At 38.6% G+C, this 18,416-nt stretch overlaps 1 protein-coding gene across 5 annotated transcripts in view; it reads left to right on the plus strand.

Moving 5' to 3' along the window:
• N4BP2L1 (NEDD4 binding protein 2 like 1) overlaps positions 1-18,416 on the plus strand; it is a 34,901-nt gene that overhangs the window by 2,908 nt on the left and 13,577 nt on the right. For 3 of the 5 annotated variants that reach the window (XR_014298043.1, XM_082675400.1, XM_082675399.1), the window contains exons 2-3: positions 14,851-14,978; positions 17,394-17,462. Coding sequence is in view for 4 of the 5 variants with exons in the window: in XM_082675400.1 (XP_082531526.1) it covers positions 14,851-14,978; positions 17,394-17,462 (197 nt within the window). In the remaining variant the exon portion in view is untranslated. Of the gene's footprint in view, positions 1-14,850; positions 14,979-15,287; positions 15,377-17,267; positions 17,345-17,393; positions 17,463-18,416 lie in introns of all 5 variants that reach the window. The other 2 variants (XM_082675397.1, XM_082675398.1) reach the window with 2 other exon arrangements.

Consider the following 18,416-nt stretch of genomic DNA (forward strand, 5'->3'; position numbering starts at 1 on the left):
TCCCCACTTTTTTGTTGGGGGGTCAGGTTGGGGAGAGAAGGAGAATGGCAAATTATTAAAAAATACATGTGTAAGAAAATAGTAAAACTGTAAGCCTATCTTATGTATTTTTGGATTCTGGGAAATTCATATTTTCATTATTCTATGTATTTTCCAAATTTTCCATAATGGACGTGTATTTCTTGGATCAGAAAAATAAAACTTTTTTTTCTATAAAATTTGGAAATCGTTTTTACAAATGCGGGTTCAGCTTTTTTCTGCTTAACTTTTGTTTCTCATTTGATTAAAGAATTAAAAATGTTTTTGAAATTAGAATATGTCTGGTCTTCCAAATCAATGTTATATTTCTATGCTTTTCACCTATATGTTTTCAGTTTGCAGGGACTGGAATGTGGAAACCATCTATTTAAATTCTTTGGACAGGTTAAAAAAAAGCAGTTAGAGTTGTATCTAGTTTAAAATTTTTAAGTACATCAGAGTACTAAAAATTTAGCTTGTCCCTTATATGTGTTTTGTCACCTCTGTTTCATTTAAAAAGCGTTTCAAAAATAGGTTCTTACCATTGACCTGTAAGTCCTGCTTCCAGGAATTCATCCTAAGACAATAACTGGACAAGTGCATGAGGATAGAGGGATGTTCAGCAGAGTTTTTGATGTGATAGAAAAAAATATGAAAAAGAAAAAAATGTGAGCCGACTTAAGTGTACAAAAATAGAGGATTGGCTTATAAGTCATGAGTCATTAGTGAGAACATAGATGTACATTTGACTACAAATAAATACACAAAAATCCCATTTTCTGTTCAAAGAAATGTGTAAAAAGATATTGTTCATAGTGTTAACGCAAGTTAGTGTGCCGGACGCACAGTGAGGCCAAACAAACTGAAACGTTGGAGTTTGGAACAGAGGAAGGTTTATTGGAAGCCCATGCAAAAAGAGGTGGCTCATGCCCTAAAAAGTCCTGAGCTTCCAGAAGGGCTTCGGCAATGCACTTTTAAAAGCCAGGTGGAGGGGGCGGGTCGCAGGGTTTGTGATCAGCTTGTGCACGGTTCTCTGATTGGCTGATGGTGAGGTAGCAGGGTGGTATCACAGGGAGGCCTGGAGCTGTGTGTTTATGGTCATCAAGTAGTTAACGTCTTGCATTTGTTGGAGAGGGGAGTTTTTTACATCTGCAAGACAACTCAGGAAATGTGCGTCAAATACTATTATCTGGATAGTTCAGAGAGGAGCCAAAGCAGAGGATATGGGGGAAGGCCTGTCCCAGGAATGCCTCCATGGGGTCCCGCTAGGTTACAATAGTTGTTGATTTTTAGGCAGTGGGATGGAATATAGACTTTTGCCCCTGAGTTATTTTCTCATTTTTTCTACAACAAATACATATTACTTGTTAACTTTTTAAAGGTGAAAATAACTTTTTAAGTTAGCTGCAAATAGTTTTATTCAGTAACTTGGCTCGGTAGACCTAGGTTGTGTGATGAAGCATTTATTAAATAACCAAGTAAATATGTCATTTTCTATATAAAAAGACTTTCCTAGGTTTATTCTTGATTGGACATACTAGAAAGCTTTTTTAATCTGTAAGGAGACTGATTTTAATTATTTGGTGCTATTATTTAATATTTTATTAATTAGCATATGAACTAGCATAGGTCACTTAATTGAACACTTCAGGTTCTTCTTCATTAAAATGAAGCTAATATTCCATTAGTAAGTTTATTGTGAGGATTTAAGGTACTGTGGTCAACAAGAATCCTATGGTTATGAATGTGAAAGCACCGATGAATGTGTGGGCCATATAAATACCAACTATTGTTAATTTTTCACTAGTCAACAATAGTAGTATTTACTGAGTACTTATAAGACTGTTAGCACTTTCTTAGTAAGGTATATACAAAATAAGATTAAGAGAAGGAGCCTACACAAGACCAACAAATGGAAGACAATAACCAGTACACTGCTGTGGGTAAGTAAAGTCTCATGGGGAATAGCCTGTTCTTTGCTGGTGGTGTTCAAGGCCAGGGGAGTCACTGAGTATGGTTAGGAAGATAGGATAATTAGGGAAGAGCTAGTCTCCTCCATGGGGAGATGATTCTTGACCTGGCCTTGAAGACCAGGAGGATGTGACTGCACAAAGGAAGAGAATTACTATCATGAATAAGGAGATGGAGATTGGAAAGAGCTGGATGTTCTAGGCTCATGAAGAGCATGGTTTTACTGCAGTGGGTTGTTTATATTAGTGAGTGTGTTGGTTAGGTAAACCCAGGGCCAGATCACGGAGAACGTTAAAATCTGGATAAAGGAGTACAGGGTTGAGAGAAGAAACAGGATTCCTGTCCTAAGACCCTTTCACTCTCAGCACGTGATCCAGAACTATTTCCTTTTCCACAGCTGAACTGATAAACTCACTTGGATCTGCACTTGTTCTGTCCTCCAACTTCAGTGAAAACATCTGTGGACGTCTGTTTACCTCTGTGCTTTCTTCTGTGCGTGTGTGGACATTTTAACTGCTTTTAAGTGTCCAATTAACTGGTATTAATTACATGATGTGCAACCATCTCCACTACCTTTTTTAAAAAAATTTTATCACCACAAACAGAAACTCTGTACCCATTAAGCAATAACTGCTCATCCTCCCGCCCTCGCCTCAGCCCCTGGTAACCTCTGATCTACTTTCTGTCTCCATGTATTTGCCTACTCTAGATACCTCATGTAAGTGGAATCATACAGTATTTGTCCTTTCGTGTCTGGCTTATTTCACTTAGCTTAATGTTTTCAGGCTTCATCCATGTTGTAGCATACGTCAGAACCTCATTACTTCGTGGCTGAATAGCATTCCCTTGCATGGATATACCACTAAATTGTCCTTTTGAAATGAAATGAAATGGCAATAGTATAGTCTTTTTTTTTTTCTTAATGACGTTATTTGAAAAATTAAAAGTTGTCAACCTTATGTCAGTCCCCGGAATGTTTTTGAATCTTTACGTATCAATCAAAGCAAAGTCTGGGGACCACACTCTAGGACATATGTTCTTTGCAATGTGCTAGTTTGTTTTGGCACCATCAAAAACGGTTTGTAACATGGATTCGGTAGGTTCAAAGGATGTTCACTGACAGCTGTCTTTTCTCCTCATTTTTATCTCTGGACAACATGGAATTTTCCATCAAAAGAAATACCTTTTCATTATTTCTTGGCATTAGAGCTTTCCAAAGAGGTGAAAGGATGCTTTCCTGATGTGATGCAATGATGGGACAGAGATGGGGACAAAGGTATACTTTACAAACAAACACAATTTTTTTAAAAATATGGGAAGCAGTGAGAAGAGGGGATTAGTTAACTAAGTAGTGAGTAATTAGACCCCAAAGTGTACTCACTCCACAGTGCACTAAGCCAGCAGGCCTGGACTGTGGTGTTTTTAATTATGAGCATAGGGCTCTCATAAATAAAAGCAAGGTCAAAATAGGAAGTTGGCAGTATTCCAAGTCTGTGTGTATGAAAATAGAGTATCAGGCAGGTGACGTCTCAGAGGTTTAGCCACTTAGGTCTACTTGGAGAAGGTACTTTTTATATTTTTAGTAATTTTCCTAAGATGGGTCCTGAATCTCTTCTCCCCATCGCTGAGAATCCTTGCAGTGCCTCTCTTTGGAGGCTGGGATGAATGAGTACTATATGTGCTTCCTATGTTCACAGAGAGTAAGAACACACTCTGCAGTATGTGTTCACAATCACTTACTAGAAAGGTAACACAGGAGAATCCCCACCACCATAGTCCTGGAGCTGTCGGGGTAGTGGAAGAAGACCCTGCTGAATTGGGCAATATAGTGTCGCAGATGTGGTTATGATTAGAGAAGCAGTAGGAATAGAGGAAGAAATGAAAGGGGAAGAATGTTTTCATAGGAAAATCTCAGGAAATGAACAAGAAGTTCCCACAGTGTTCATCTAGTCCAAGCTCAAGACACTAAACTCTGAGAAGTTATATACTTTTAAAAAAAATTTTTATTGAAGTATAGTTGATTTACAATGTTGTGTAATTTCTGTGCAGCAAAGTGACTCAGTTTTTTATATATATATATATATACACACACATATATATATATTCTTTTTCAGATTCTTTTCCATTATGGTTTGTCACAGAATATTGAATATGGTTGCCTGTGCTATACAGTATGACCTTTTTGTTTATCCATCCTATATATAATAGTTTGCCTCTGCTAATCCTAAAGTCCCATTCCTTCCCTCCCCTACCCCCCTCTCCCTTGGCAACCACAAGTCTGTTCTCTATATCTGTGAGTCTGGTTTTGTTTTGTAGATATGTTGATTTGTATTGAATTTTAGATTCCACGTATAAGTGATATCACTTGGTATTGGTCTTTATGACTTACTTTGCTTAGTATGATAATCTCTAGTTGTATTCATATTGCTGCAAATGACATTATTTCAAGAAGTTGTATATCTTGATCAAGTTCATAGCAATGAATTCTTCTTATTTCTAATCAGAGCTTTTTCTTCTGCACCAAAGGAAGAGACTAGTGGGACTAAGGTGGTAAAAGTATAATGAGGTTGGTTTCGATCTACTGTTCATGAAAAAACAGGTAAAGGCCCTATTAAGTGGGCTTAGTTTATCACCTGGATTTCAACTGTCAGGGTAAGGAAGCCACATGTTATTATTTGTCAGTATTGGTGATATGTTTCTTCTAATACAAAAAAAATTACCGAGAATTGATTTTATTTATTTTTGGCTGTGTTTTGAGTCTCCATTGCTGCGCGTGGGCTTTCTCTAGTTGTGGTGAGCTGGGGCTACTCTTCATTGCAGTGCGTGGGTTTCTCATTGTTGCGGAGCACGGGCTCTAGGCACACGGGCTTCAGTAGTTGTGGCACACAGGCTCAGTAGTTGTGGCTGGCAGGCTCTAGAGCACAGGCTCAGTAGTTGTGGTGCATGGGCTTAGTTGCTCTGCGGCATGTGGGATCTTCCCAGACCAGGGCTCAAACCCGTGTCCCCTGCGTTGGCAGGCGGATTCTCAACCAGTGCACCACCAGGGAAGCCCCAATTTTCTTTATTAATGTGGTACCATTGAGGGCCATGGGGAGAGATGAGATTTGGATTTCTAAATAAGTATTCATAATTATCCTGACTATGATGTGTTGGGGAGAGATAGCCAACACTGACCTCCCAGGGTTATCTCATGTTTCTTCCTCATTCACTCACACATGACAGGATATTTATAACATAACCCAACTTAGTGCCCAGGTTCCTTCTTGGCACTTTGACGAACTCTTCTCTATATAATGGCAACCGTTCTAGGCCCATTCAGACTCTAGAGGAACCCGGTATGAAATTATTATCATTCCAAGTTACCTAAAGATAGCTAGGTTCTATGAGATTAAGGAAATAGTACGATAAGAGGAAAACTAGTCTCACGTCTGATTGTTCCTTCATAATGCTCTCCATCGCATTGCAGGCATGGCTTGGGGAGAAGGCTATCTGTTTTGATCAAGGTAAGAGCCTGGGAAAGGGTATGGCAGTAATGGAGACAAAAGAAAGCCCACATTTACTGAGTATTGACTGTATGCAGGCACTATATATGCTAGCTTACTGGATCTTTACAATAATCCTAACATGGAGTGTTTTTATGTTACAGATGAGGACGTTAGGATCAGAGAATCATGCATTTGATTCTGAGATTCAGGATTTCATAATGCACAAAGTGGTCTTACCAGCGATGTTCATGGACAAAAACACCTACATCCACTTTTGACGATTAAGGAGTCCTGTTGAAGTATTGTATAACTAGAATATTTCAGTGTTCTTTACCCATACTTTTTAAGGTTATGATGAAGAAAAGGGTCTGAAAGGGACCTTCTCTGCCATCCAGAAAGGCCCTCTGGATGGTAGCACCTCTCCAACCTTCTTTGCCCCTTACTTTGACTTTCTTTTCTTTCTTGAACTTAGCACCACTTGGCATATACATACCTGTTTATTATCTATTTCTTTTATGAGAAGGTAAGCTTCATGAGATGTGATGCAAGCTCCATGAGATCAGGGGCTTTATTCTGTTCAGTCCCTAAAAGAAGGCCTGGCACATAGTAGGTCTAAATATTTGATGGATGTGTTAATTCCAGAAACTTCCTAAGAGTTGGTAGCTCAGAATCAGCATGGGTCTTGAGTAAACAACAAAACCAAAAAGGAGATTATTCACATAAAGAGAAATGTAAAAGAACGCACGAGCTGTTGAGAATAGACAAGAGGGGGAAAAATAAAGAAAAAGAAAAAAAAACTTTAATTCCGTTCATAAGAAACCCATTCCTGTGTTTTACATGTGAAAATGTTTCATGTGCCATCTCCTTCACCCAATAGTTATCCTAAAGAGAGATTTAAAAATAAGTATCGGGCTTCCCTGGTGGCGCAGTGGTGGGGAGTCCGCCTGCCGATACAGGGGACACGGGTTCGAGCCCCGGTCCGGGAAGATACCACATGCCGCGGAGTGGCTGGGCCCGTGAGCCATGGCCGCTGAGCCTGCGCATCCGGAGCCTGTGCTCCTCAACGGGAGAGGCCACAACAGTGAGAGGCCTGAGTACCGCCAAAAAAAAAAAAAAAAAAAAAAAGTATCAAAGATACAGCTGTTTTCCCATTTAAACAGCAGTCAAAAAAGAGCCCAGAGTGACAGTTTTCCTGTCTGGCCACTGTTCTGTTGTCTGTAACTGCTTTATGACATTTTGGGAAAACACAGCTAAAAACAAGTTAGTGCTGAGGTGGGTGTGCTTCTGATTCCTTCTCCTCTTCAGAGCATGGCTGAGTTGAAAACATAAAACATAGCCTGTGGCATTGCTGGATTCTCTGGAAGGGTGCTGTTCGCATTCAAGATACTGAAAGGAATTTCTCCTAGAAACTGCAGTGGAGCCACACTGGCACATGAGGGCTAACTGTTAGTCTGGTTTTGGATCTCAAAAACATGCCCTACTTTGGAGGTGTGAGGGCAAGAGTGAGCGTAGGACAGCCTGGGAACTCTTCACTGGAGTCCCCTTAGCCACTGTGGCTTGACGGTATCCATGGTGCTGGTGATGGTTGAGCTCCATCTCTCCAAGGGCAGGGCTCAGCCTTGGCATGGTGGTTGGCAGCACCGAGAAGGGCAGGCCACACGGGGCTTCAGGGGAGACTAGCCTGAGATGTTTACAGACATGTCTCCCTCCCCATTCTCCTCAGGTTGTTGGGTCACTGAATCTGTTTCCTGCCTCCCAGCTTAAAGTCCTTGAGAATTCCAGTAACATCTAGAGGGAGTGCTGGAATCTAAGAATTCTCTCTCCCAGTCCTCTTTGGGGGTAAATCGGAAGTTTGGGTAAAATTCTCAACATGTAAAGATGAGTAAATAGAAATTCTCCTCACACAGTTTGGGACCCTATACAAAGTTTACATAATTAAGACAACAGAGCCTAACATTCAAGAACCATTCATACAGTTACCAAATATTTATTATCTCTCATGTACCTGGCATTCTTCTAGATGCTTAGAATAGAACGGTGAACAAAAGAAACAAAAATCCCTGCCTTCATGGAACATATTCTATCAGAAAAATTTTTTTCTGAAGGAAAGAAGGAAATTTTAAATAACATCTGCTCTGCTCTGTTCTTTCAAAAAACAAACAAAAAGGATTTAATAGCTATTCCACTTGGACTATATACCCTCAGGAGACATTGTACATATGCACAAGGAGATTGGCACAGTGATGTTCACGAAAAGTTGTTCATGATAGAGAAAATTGCAAACAACCTCAATGTCACTAGAGAAAAGGATAAATGTGGTTTGTTTATTTTATAGCACTCAATCACAGTGGTTTAGTGTATAGCTCTGAGGCCAGAAGCCTGGGTTTTAATCCAGCTGTACCACTCTCTGGTCTTTTTTTTTTTTCCGCCAGCTTTATTGAGGTGTAATTAACACACTGTGTAAGTTTAAGGTGTACAATATGTTGATTTGATACATTTCTTTATTGAAAAGTGGTTACTACCGGACTTAGCTGGTGGCGCAGTGGTTAAGAATCCACCTGCCAATACAGGGGACACAGGTTCGAGCCCTGGTCTGGGAAGATCCCACGTGCCGCAGAGCAACTAAGCCCGTGCACCGCAGCTACTGAGCTTGCACTCTAGAGCCCGCGAGGCACAACTGTGGAAGCCCGTGCACCTAGAGCCCGTGCTCCGCAACAAGAGAAGCCACCGCAATGAAGAGTAGCCCCCGTTCGCAGCAACTAGAGAAAGCCTGCGCACAGCAACGAAGACCCAACACAGCCAAAAATAAATGAATAAATTAATTTTTTTTTAAAAGAAAAATGGTTACCACTGTTGTTAGCCAACGCCTCCATTGTGCCACATAATTACCATTCTTTTTTTGTGATGAGAATATTTAAGATCTACTCTTTCAGCTACTTTCAAGTGTATAATAACAGTATTAACTATAACCACCATGCTGTGCATTAGATCCCCAGAATTATTTTTTTTTTTTTGCGGTGTGCGGGCCTCTCACTGTTGTGGCCTCTCCCGTTGTGGAGCACAGGTTCCGGACGCGCAGGCTCAGCGGCCATGGCTCACGGGCCCAGCCGCTCCGCGGCATGTGGGATCCTCCCAGACCCGGGCATGAACCCGTGTCCCCTGCATCGGCAGGCGGACTCTCAACCACTGCGCCACCAGGGACGTTCCCGATCCCCAGAATTTATTCATCTGATAATTGGAAGTTTGTACTCTTTGAGCAACATTTCCCCATTTCCCACACCTTCAGCCCCTGGTAACCACCACTATACTCTCTTTCTATGAGTTCAACTTTTTTAGATTCCACATATAAGTGAGATCATACAGTATTTATCTTTCTCTGATTTATTTCACAACATAATGCCATTAAGGTTCATCCATGTTGTCACAAATGGCAGGATTTCCTTCTTTCTCATGGCAGAATAATATTCCATTGTATATATTTACCACATTTATCCATTTGTCCATTGACAGACACTTAGGTTGTTTTCATATCTTGGCTATTGTGAATAATGGTTCAGTGAACATGGGAGTGCAGATAACTCTTCAAGATCCTGTTTTCATTTTCTTTGGGTATATAACTAAAAGTGGGATTACTGGATTTTATGGTAGTTCTATTTTTAATTTTTTGAGAAACCTCCATTCTGTTTTCCACAGTGGCTGCACTAATTTACATTCCTTCTAACTGTGCACAAGGTTTTCCTTTTCTCCACGTCCTCATCAACACTTTTAATCTCGTCTTCCTGATGACAGCCATTCTAACAGGTGTGAGGTGACAGCTCATTGTGGTTTTGATTTGCGTTTCCCTGATGGTTAATGATGTTGAGCACCTTTTTACGTACCTGTTTGCCATTTGTATGTCTTCTTTGGAAAAATGTCTATTCAGATCCTCTGCCCATTTTTAAATTGGATTGTTTGGTTTTTGCTAATGAGTTATATGAGTTATTTATATATTTTGGATATTAATCCCTTATCAGATATATGATTTAGAAATATTTTCTTCCTTTTGGTAGATTGCCTTTTTATTTTGTTGATTGTTTCCTTTGCTGTATAGAAGCTTTTCAGTTTGATGTAGTCTTATTAATTTTTGCTTTTATTGCTTTTGCTTTTTGGTGTAATATCCAAAAAATCATTGCCAAGACCAATGTCAAGGAGATTTTCCCCTATGCTTTCTTCTAGGAGTTTTATGGTTCGGGTCTTATGTTTAAGTCTTTACTCCATTTCAAGTTTTTGTGAGCGGTTTAAGATAGGGGTCCATTTCCATTCTGTCTTAACCACTGCCACATACTAAACTAAAATTTTAGACGGACTGGGTAGTAAAATGTAATAGAACATGGATGAATATTTACATAATCTTGGGTTGGGAAAGACTTGTAAATGTATTACCAAAGACAGAAAGTAGAAAATAAAAGATGGATACATGTGACTAAGAAAACTTCTAATAACTGAGACTTGTATGTTAGAGTTCATTATAAACAAAATTAAAAAGAAATTGATGTACTTAAGAATTTTACATATTCAAAAAGAAAGCCATAAACCTCCCAATAAGGAGGTTTTATTAGGACATGAAAATGCAGTTCACAAAAGAATATCTCTAAATGACCAGCACGCATAAGAAAAAGTATTTAAACTTGCTGGTAATCAAAGAAGTTGGGGCCAAACTAAATACCTAACCCCACAGAGCATTGGTTAAGTAAATTATGGTACATCCATATGAATAACTATGTCATAATCATTAAAAATAATGGCACAAAGTCATATTTCATGAGGTAGGAAATAATTGCTGTGGAAATAAGTTTGGTGAAAATAAGTTGGTATTCTCTACATTATGTTTCTGTTTTTATATAACAAAATATCAGATGAGAGAAAAAGAAAAAAATTCTGTCCCCTGGAAAAAGGATCAAAATATTAACAATTATTTTTAAGTGGGGCAATATAGGAACCTCTCGTATTTTGCAGTTTTCTCTTTCAAAATATTTTGCCTTGAATATATATTACTTTGCTAATAAGAAAGGAAAAGTTGTATTTTTAAGGTTGGTGTAGACAAAGACACAGGAACCAGCTTGAAGGGGTACCTGCTGGTCAGATTTGGGGCCATTTGCTCATCATAAAGAATAATGATGGTAAGCATTATCAAAAGGGGACAGGGAAAGAGAGCTCTTCCTTACTAGACAATGCCACCTAGTAAATATAGAAGAAATTACGTGGGATAATCAGTATTTGCAATTCCCAATGTAATAACTGATTTGGCAGTGATCGGCAATGAATGTAAAGATCGTTGAGGGAAAGGTTGTTGGGGAACAGGATGTTACGTGGAGTCTCGTGTTTCACACCCCCTGCCCACCAGCATTACATAGTATTACAAGGGAAGCAGTGCACCTTTACAGTGGAGAGATCTAGCTGACAGCACCTTTTAGCCAAGCGGTCAAACTTAGCACAATGGTAGAAATGATCATTATGTGCAATCAGAAGTACACAAACATCACCTCTGTACGTTCCTTCTAAAAATGTTTAACCTGGATCTAATTATGAGGAAACAATCATGCAAACCCAGAATGTGGGGCAGTCTCAAGCCAACCGACTAGACTTTTCAAAAAGGGAAACCAAAGAAGGCATGACAGTTCTAGATTAAAAGACACCAAAGAGACATAATAACCAAATGCAGTACTTGAACCTATGAAAGATATTATTGGTACCATGAAGGAAATTTTAAAATTTTAAAATAAAAAAATCTATTAACATTAGCTATTATAAATAGCTATAATGTAAAATTACAATGTAAATTAATACACTTATAATTTATTTATAGTATATATTTATAATATTTGGTATAATTTATAATTATAATAAAGTAATGTAAATTAATGTTATTTTTAAGATGTGATATAATTATGTAGGAGAATGTTCTTATTTATAGAAGATACTTGACAAAGCATTTAGGAACAAAGTATCATGATGTCTGCAACTTACTTTTAAATGGTACATCAAAAATACATATGCGAGAGATGTAAAATAAATGAGGCAAAATGTTAACAACTGTAGGTGAAGGGTAAGGAGAGTTCATAGTATTATTCCTTCAACTCATTTCTATAGGTTTGAACCTTTTCTACATATAAAAGGTTGGGGGGGAAGTTCAGGTGGCAATAAAAAGGAGAGGGCAAGTATGGAATAAATGAGACAAGGGACGTGGCAGCCCAGCAGTGTGGATCTTGTTTAGCTCTTGATTCACACAAACCAATTATAGTAATATGTTTATGAGAAAATCAGGGAAATCTGAACGCTGATGCGGTATTTGCTGAAATGAAGTATGAAGCAGATGGAACAAAACTGGCCATATGATGATAATTGTTAAAGCTGGACGATGGGTACGTGGGGAATGATTATATTATTCTGCCTACTTTTGCATGTTGGAAAATTTCCATAATAAAAAGTTAGGGGTACAACTCAAAATTACATACTAATGTTGGACTTTTGTCAGCGAGTGGGGAGTAACTAATAGATATCTAAATATATTCCCATGGTTCTCTATTATTAAATAAAAGAATGATGTAAGTTGTGAAATCAAGATTAGAGCCTTGAGTTTCTCTTCACAGTAGTGCTTTCAAGTGAATTTGGGGGGAGCTGTGGAGGTGAAAATTATGTGGATGTAATTGTCTTTCTATTTTTTTCCCTTTTATTTTCATTCTCTCAATTTCCCTAATGCATGAGGCTCCTGACCACCATAAAGCAAGCTAGAGCTGGGGCATTATCCTCATCACTTCTGAAGCTGATGGAATGGTATTTATTGCTTCCACTTAAGTTTGAGACTCTCAGGATTGTCTATTTAATCAGTTTTTCATTTAGCTAGGAGAGCTTTTATTGTCTTGCATATTCAAGATGTACCATGACTGCCAGTGCTAATTTAACATTCAGGTGAAGATAAAACAAGTTTTCGAAGGAATGATCATTCAGTAAGATCATGAAGACCGCTTTTTCTTCCTCCCTTGCCCACACATTCCATCCGAGTTGTAAAGGTGAAAAATACTCATGTTTTTGCCTTCCTGTTTGTTAGGAGGACCATGTAGGCTACAGTGGAAAACATGAGTAGATACGGCTATGTCTATGAAAAGAAAAACTCAACTCTGAAGATGGCAAAACAAAACCTATAAGTGGCAGACTTAATAGGAAAACAAATGAAACCAGATTTAGAAGGAATATCAAAAAAAAAAAGTCCTGGAACTAATATCCAGAGTTGCTTAACATAGTACACAAAAGATAAGGAAAATAAGTTACACAGTATTATTTAAACTCTGAATGAAGCTTTCATGATTTAGACTAGATAATATTGATGAAAATAATTTAAAAACTGTAAAGCATTTACAAATATAAAATACACACACCTGAAAATGCAGTTAGTGTTGCCCTTAGATTTTCTTCTAAGGTGTCTTTATAATAATTGTTCTCATGGAGGTAAAGTTTGGATGTATGATTTGGGCTTTTCAGTTTGAGTGTCTTTAAAATCAAAAAGACATTTACAAGGAAACTATGCGAATTTGTTTCATCAGATCTTTATACTTTTCTTTCATGTCAGTTTCTGTATCTGTGGTAGATTTAAAATGGCCACATTTTCTTCACCACCTCTCCCATTATGTACACACTCCAATGTACTTTACTATGATGGCATGTAAACAGTCTTAGTTGGAAAATTTGACTTCATTTGTTTTCATTATTAACAAAATAACATACCTCACATTTGTAAAGTGCCTTACCTCTTGGAAAATGTTTTCCCATACCTAATCTCATTTGAGCCTTACTAGAAGCTCTGTTTAATAGGTAGTGATTATTATACAAGTTTTCCGTCAGGAAAACAGAAGCTTAGAGAGAGAGATCACATGACTGAGTAGTCAAGAATTGAACCCAAGTGTTTCAACCCAAGCGCTTCGTTATCTGTGGTTTCAGTGCCTTGCGTTCTTTCCTGATTAAAGAGAATTCTTCTTGATGGGGAAGAACAGTTGAATAGTTCTGTTTTCTCTTTACATTTCCTGCCCTTGTCACCCTCCAACATTTTTTTCCTCCAACTTTTAAATATCTTTTTATTCTGAGCATGGCCATTTTGTTATGTACTCTATTTGCCTGGTGAATTTGTTTGATGTTAGAATTATGCTGGTGAGTGCTGCAGGGAGAAGAGAAATAAACATTCATTGTGTCAGGTGCTGCGCGAGGCGCTTCCTCAAGTTATTAAGTCATCATCCTAACTTAGCGAGATAGGTGACATTATCCACAGTTTTTACAGATAAAGAAAAGAGGCTCAGAGATTTACCCAGTTACCTATCTAGCATAATAGCCATCTTCTCCCCAGAAAAGTCTGAATAAGGATTTCTAGTGGGAACATCTTCTCTGTGAAGTTTTGTTTTTTTTTTGTTTTTGTTTTTGTTTTTTGCGGTACGCGAGCCTCTCACCGCTGTGGCCTCCCCCGTCGCGGAGCACAGGCTCCGGACGCGCAGGCCCAGCAGCCATGGCCCACGGGCCCAACCGCCCCGCGGCACGTGGGATACCCCTGGACCGGGGCATGAACCTGCGTCCCCCGCATCAGCAGGCGGACTCCCAACCACTGCGCCACCAGGGAAGCCCTGTGAAGTTTTTTTTTGTGCAGAATTTAATGGGTTTTTTTGCTTTAAAGGGGGAACTCCATGATGGTTTTTCTTTTTTCTGTGATATTTTCATATTTAGAGAGAGTGATAGAGGTTTAGGAAGGCATGGGGAATGTTGGAATCTGCCTCTTTTCTTCTCCTGCTGTGGCTTTAAAATTCGGTTTAGGTCACTGCTAAAATGTTACCTAATAGAGGTAGCACACACATCACGTCACTTTAATCTACATTTCATACCTCAGCAAGAACCAATATCTCAGATGGGTCCTTATGGAGAACAGCTCTCCAAGGCGAGGGGACCCAGGACAGGTGAGGGGATGCAGGAAGGGGCTGCAGCATGAGGGTGTGGGCAGTGGTGCATCACAGAGGAATGGCAGTAAGGGCTGTGCCCACAAGGAATGACTCTTGTCACACCCGCAGCGTAGCCTCCACAGGTTCATCTGGAGTCACTCCTGGTTGCTGCAAAAGTCAGTGGTGGTGACCAGCACTTCCTAGTTTCAAGAGCTGGGCACCACCCACAGTCCCGTCAGCCTTCTCCTTCCCCCTACGAAAGAGTGATACCTTCTAGAGAGAACAAGCATCTCATGTTTTTGATATTCAACAACTCAAACCTGGTGGACTCATAAACTGCTAAATGTTGGAGATGGAAGGAAATGATTTATATTATGAAAATGCATGGTCATAAAATAATCTCTTATTTCCCCACTTTCCAGACAATTGCAACACGACTTTCCCAGGGCCCTGATTTTCAGCACGGATGATTTTTTCTTCAGGGAAGATGGTGCCTATGAATTCAATCCTGACTTCCTGGAGGAAGCTCATGAATGGAACCAGAAAAGAGGTGACAAATTCCTTTCCACACCCCTGGTAAATCCTGTTGTGCACATAGATTGTAGATACTGCAAAATGAAAAAGGTTTATGGAAGGAGCTTAATCTAAAGTTCTGCCATTTTTTCCCCCAAACAGAATGCCAGAGTGTAACTTCCCTAGATTCCAGGAAAAATAAAATTATTGATAGTGGGTTCTGAAATAGGTGGTATTAAAGTTGTATAATGAGCACATCCTGTAATAAAAATAACAAAATATGGAGTACGCTCACCCTTCTCTGATTGTTGCTTGTTGTTCACTGTTATATAACATTGTGTTGCAGCAAGAAAAGCAATGAGGAATGGCATATCCCCCATTATTATTGATAATACCAACCTCCACGCCTGGGAAATGAAGCCCTATGCAGTCATGGTAGGAAGAAGTATCATTGTGAATTTTCAGTTATGGACATTTTGTGAGAAAGTTGAAACATTTGTTCTTTCTTCTTTTTCTGATCTTGCACGATCTCATATTCATTAATAGTTGTTCTCTCAGGGAGCAGGTAAAGAGGTTTTAGTGTTTCTCTGCTGTTCAATGGCTGAAATTTACTGAGATGCTAATACCACCTCAGGGTACATTTTTAAAATAGTCCTTGGTCTGAATTCTTGACAGCATTTCTGTCTTGATTGTTTTCCTAAGGGAAGGCATACATAGGAGCATCTGCTGAAAGCTGCCAAGAAATGTTGGACTAGATGATGCCACCAGCAGAGTTGTAGATGATGTTCATAGCACACACTTCTGTCTTTGCCACGCTGGGGACTTCAGTACTATGTAGTGCTGCTGCATGGAAGTTCTAGGGCAATGAAATTTTTAGTTTAAAAACAGATTAATACTGTAACCCTATTAAGATATTAGAATACAAATATAAATACACAATAAAGGTAACAACTCAGCTGCCTACTGTCAGAACAACAGATGAATAAAGCAATATGCACATTTTTCTTTATTTTTGAAATATGTCTGATCTGTTTTAAGACATATTTCATCTTTTGTGCTAATAAGTTTTCATTCCTTACTGAGTGTAGAAAACAGAAAAGATCCAGAAACATACAGGGGCAGGATGAAGACAGCTGAGTATTCTCCCTACTTGGCTAATTGTAAAGTGAATATCTCTATAACTGGGCTCATGGCAGTCTATTTTTAAGCCTCTTTTTACATTTCGGGCAAAGTAGCTTACATACAGGTATGCTTTTCTCTAACTGTACTTTCATCAGTTTTATTTAGGCCCAGACTGTGGGACTTTGGTGAATGTAGGAAAAATTAGCATCAACTTTGTGGTTACTTCAGTTCACGGATCGAGCATCCACTTGGGAGAGAAATGAATAGGGACGTGAAGAGTCACGTTAATTAAGGCACAACTCAGAACCAAGAGTCGGGTTAACTGAGAGTGGCTTAAGGGAAGTCATTTTACTTTTTATTTTCTAATTTCTAGACATGCACAATCTTTTCCAGACATCCACAGCTATTAGTAGGACCCAGAAATTAAATATTTTCCACCTATGATATCTGATATCCTTCCCAAATTAGAAGTGTCCATTTAAAGAATGCAGAGGAAAGCTGCTTACTTAGTTCTTTTCATTTTGTATTTTATAACACAATAAAAAAATAGTGATAATAGAAAGTTCAGTTTGAGATTTAAAAAAAAGTAGTGGTCAATTTATGAATGTAAACAATGTTTGATGTTTCTAATGGAAATGGTAATAATTTTCTAAACTCAAGGAAATGGGGCACAGTGAATTGAGCCAAACTATATTGCATAGCAGGGAGAGCTACTTTTGGAGGGAAGAATATGTAAAGGTTGTGGAAACCACTTTTGTTTCCCAAGCTCTGTGCCTATGGCACTCTCACTTTCTAAACCAAGGTATGAGGAATAGGCCAAGGCATTTGACAGCAGTGAGTCTATGATAGTCACATAGGGACTTTGAGAAGCCATTGGAGTTCATTCCTCATTCCTGTGGACAGGGCATTTAAAAGTAGTTCAGCTATCTATTTTTGAAATGTTCAAAACAAAGAACCTTTGTAATTTTCCGTCATGGTAAATAGAATTATTCACAGTTTATCATTGGGAACCGTAATATAATCTGAGAGTGGCTATGTATGGAAATGTACCAACTGTATTTGTTAACATAAACTAAGGCATTGGATTACTGGTTAAACAAAAGGAATTTTAGAAAAGATTTATAGTAAATGTTAAATGGCAGCATAAACATTCCCAAACATACGTACCATGTCTTCAATGTTTTATGTACTTTTGAAAAATCAGGCACTTGAAAATAACTATGAAGTTATATTCCGAGAACCTGACACTCGCTGGAAATTCAACGTTCAAGAGTTAGCAAGGTACTTCTTTGTTTTTCTAGTTCCTCATTGTGTATCCTGCTATTTTCAGGTATATCAGACCGAACAAAAGAATCTTTTCAGGCTGGAAATGGACATGGTAGTTTTCAGGCCAGAAATGGTAATTCTTGGAAATTGATAACTTTGGAATTATTAATGTGAAAGACTTTAGTTTGGGGTCAGTTTTCTAATATAATGCTAAATGCTAAATCTTGGCTTGGACTTGGTCCTTGAAAAGGACACATTTAACATTCTGCTAAAATGCTTCATTAATGAACATTTAAAAGCACTTTCCTCTGCATGGGATTGCACTTGTGAGTGATGTTTTTGCACTTAGGCTAAACAGATCTTTAGATGTTGAACAGTCTGTGGTTCATTTATGGTCTAGATGCTGCTTCTAGTTTGTAAAGCAGTAAATGTCCAAATAATACTAACTTGTTGACTGAATGCATGGGTTCTGATATTCATTATCTGTGCTATTTGATAACGTCAGTGATTTAAAGTAACCAGTGAGATCAGAATTTACTTTTTAGGAATAAGTCTAGTTCATCTTATGGTTATAAGCAGATAGTGTTTCCAGAGGGATCTGTGGACCACCCCCATCAGAATCACCTGAGTGGTTGTTAAAGTCCTAGTTCATGGACCCCATTCCATAGATGGAATCTCTGGTAATTACATTTCAAACTACATCCCCAATTGATTCTCATGCCCACTAGAATTGAAGAATATTGTTTTTATAAGGATCTGGAAGTATCTAGGACTGATATAATTGATTATAGATATATGCATGACAAATTGGCAAATACATAATAAAAAGATCTCACGGTGCTTTTTTATGTTTTGAAGCACAGAATTGAGATTTCCAGAAACAAAGCACTTTTGAAGCTTTAGCTCTTTGCTAGCCTCAGGGTAGTTTGGGAGTGTGCAGGGCAGCAGGAAAAACAGGAGTTGAGCCTGAAAGATAACGGCTTAACACGATGTTTTGCTTTTGTCAGAGGTCCATCCTGAGAATAGGGAGTGCATATCTATGTAATAATATAGGACTTGTAAAATACAAGAATTTATATCATTTTGA

Source organism: Grampus griseus (assembly GCF_964374135.1).
Source record: "Grampus griseus genome assembly, chromosome: 18".
NCBI lineage: Eukaryota > Metazoa > Chordata > Mammalia > Artiodactyla > Delphinidae > Grampus > Grampus griseus.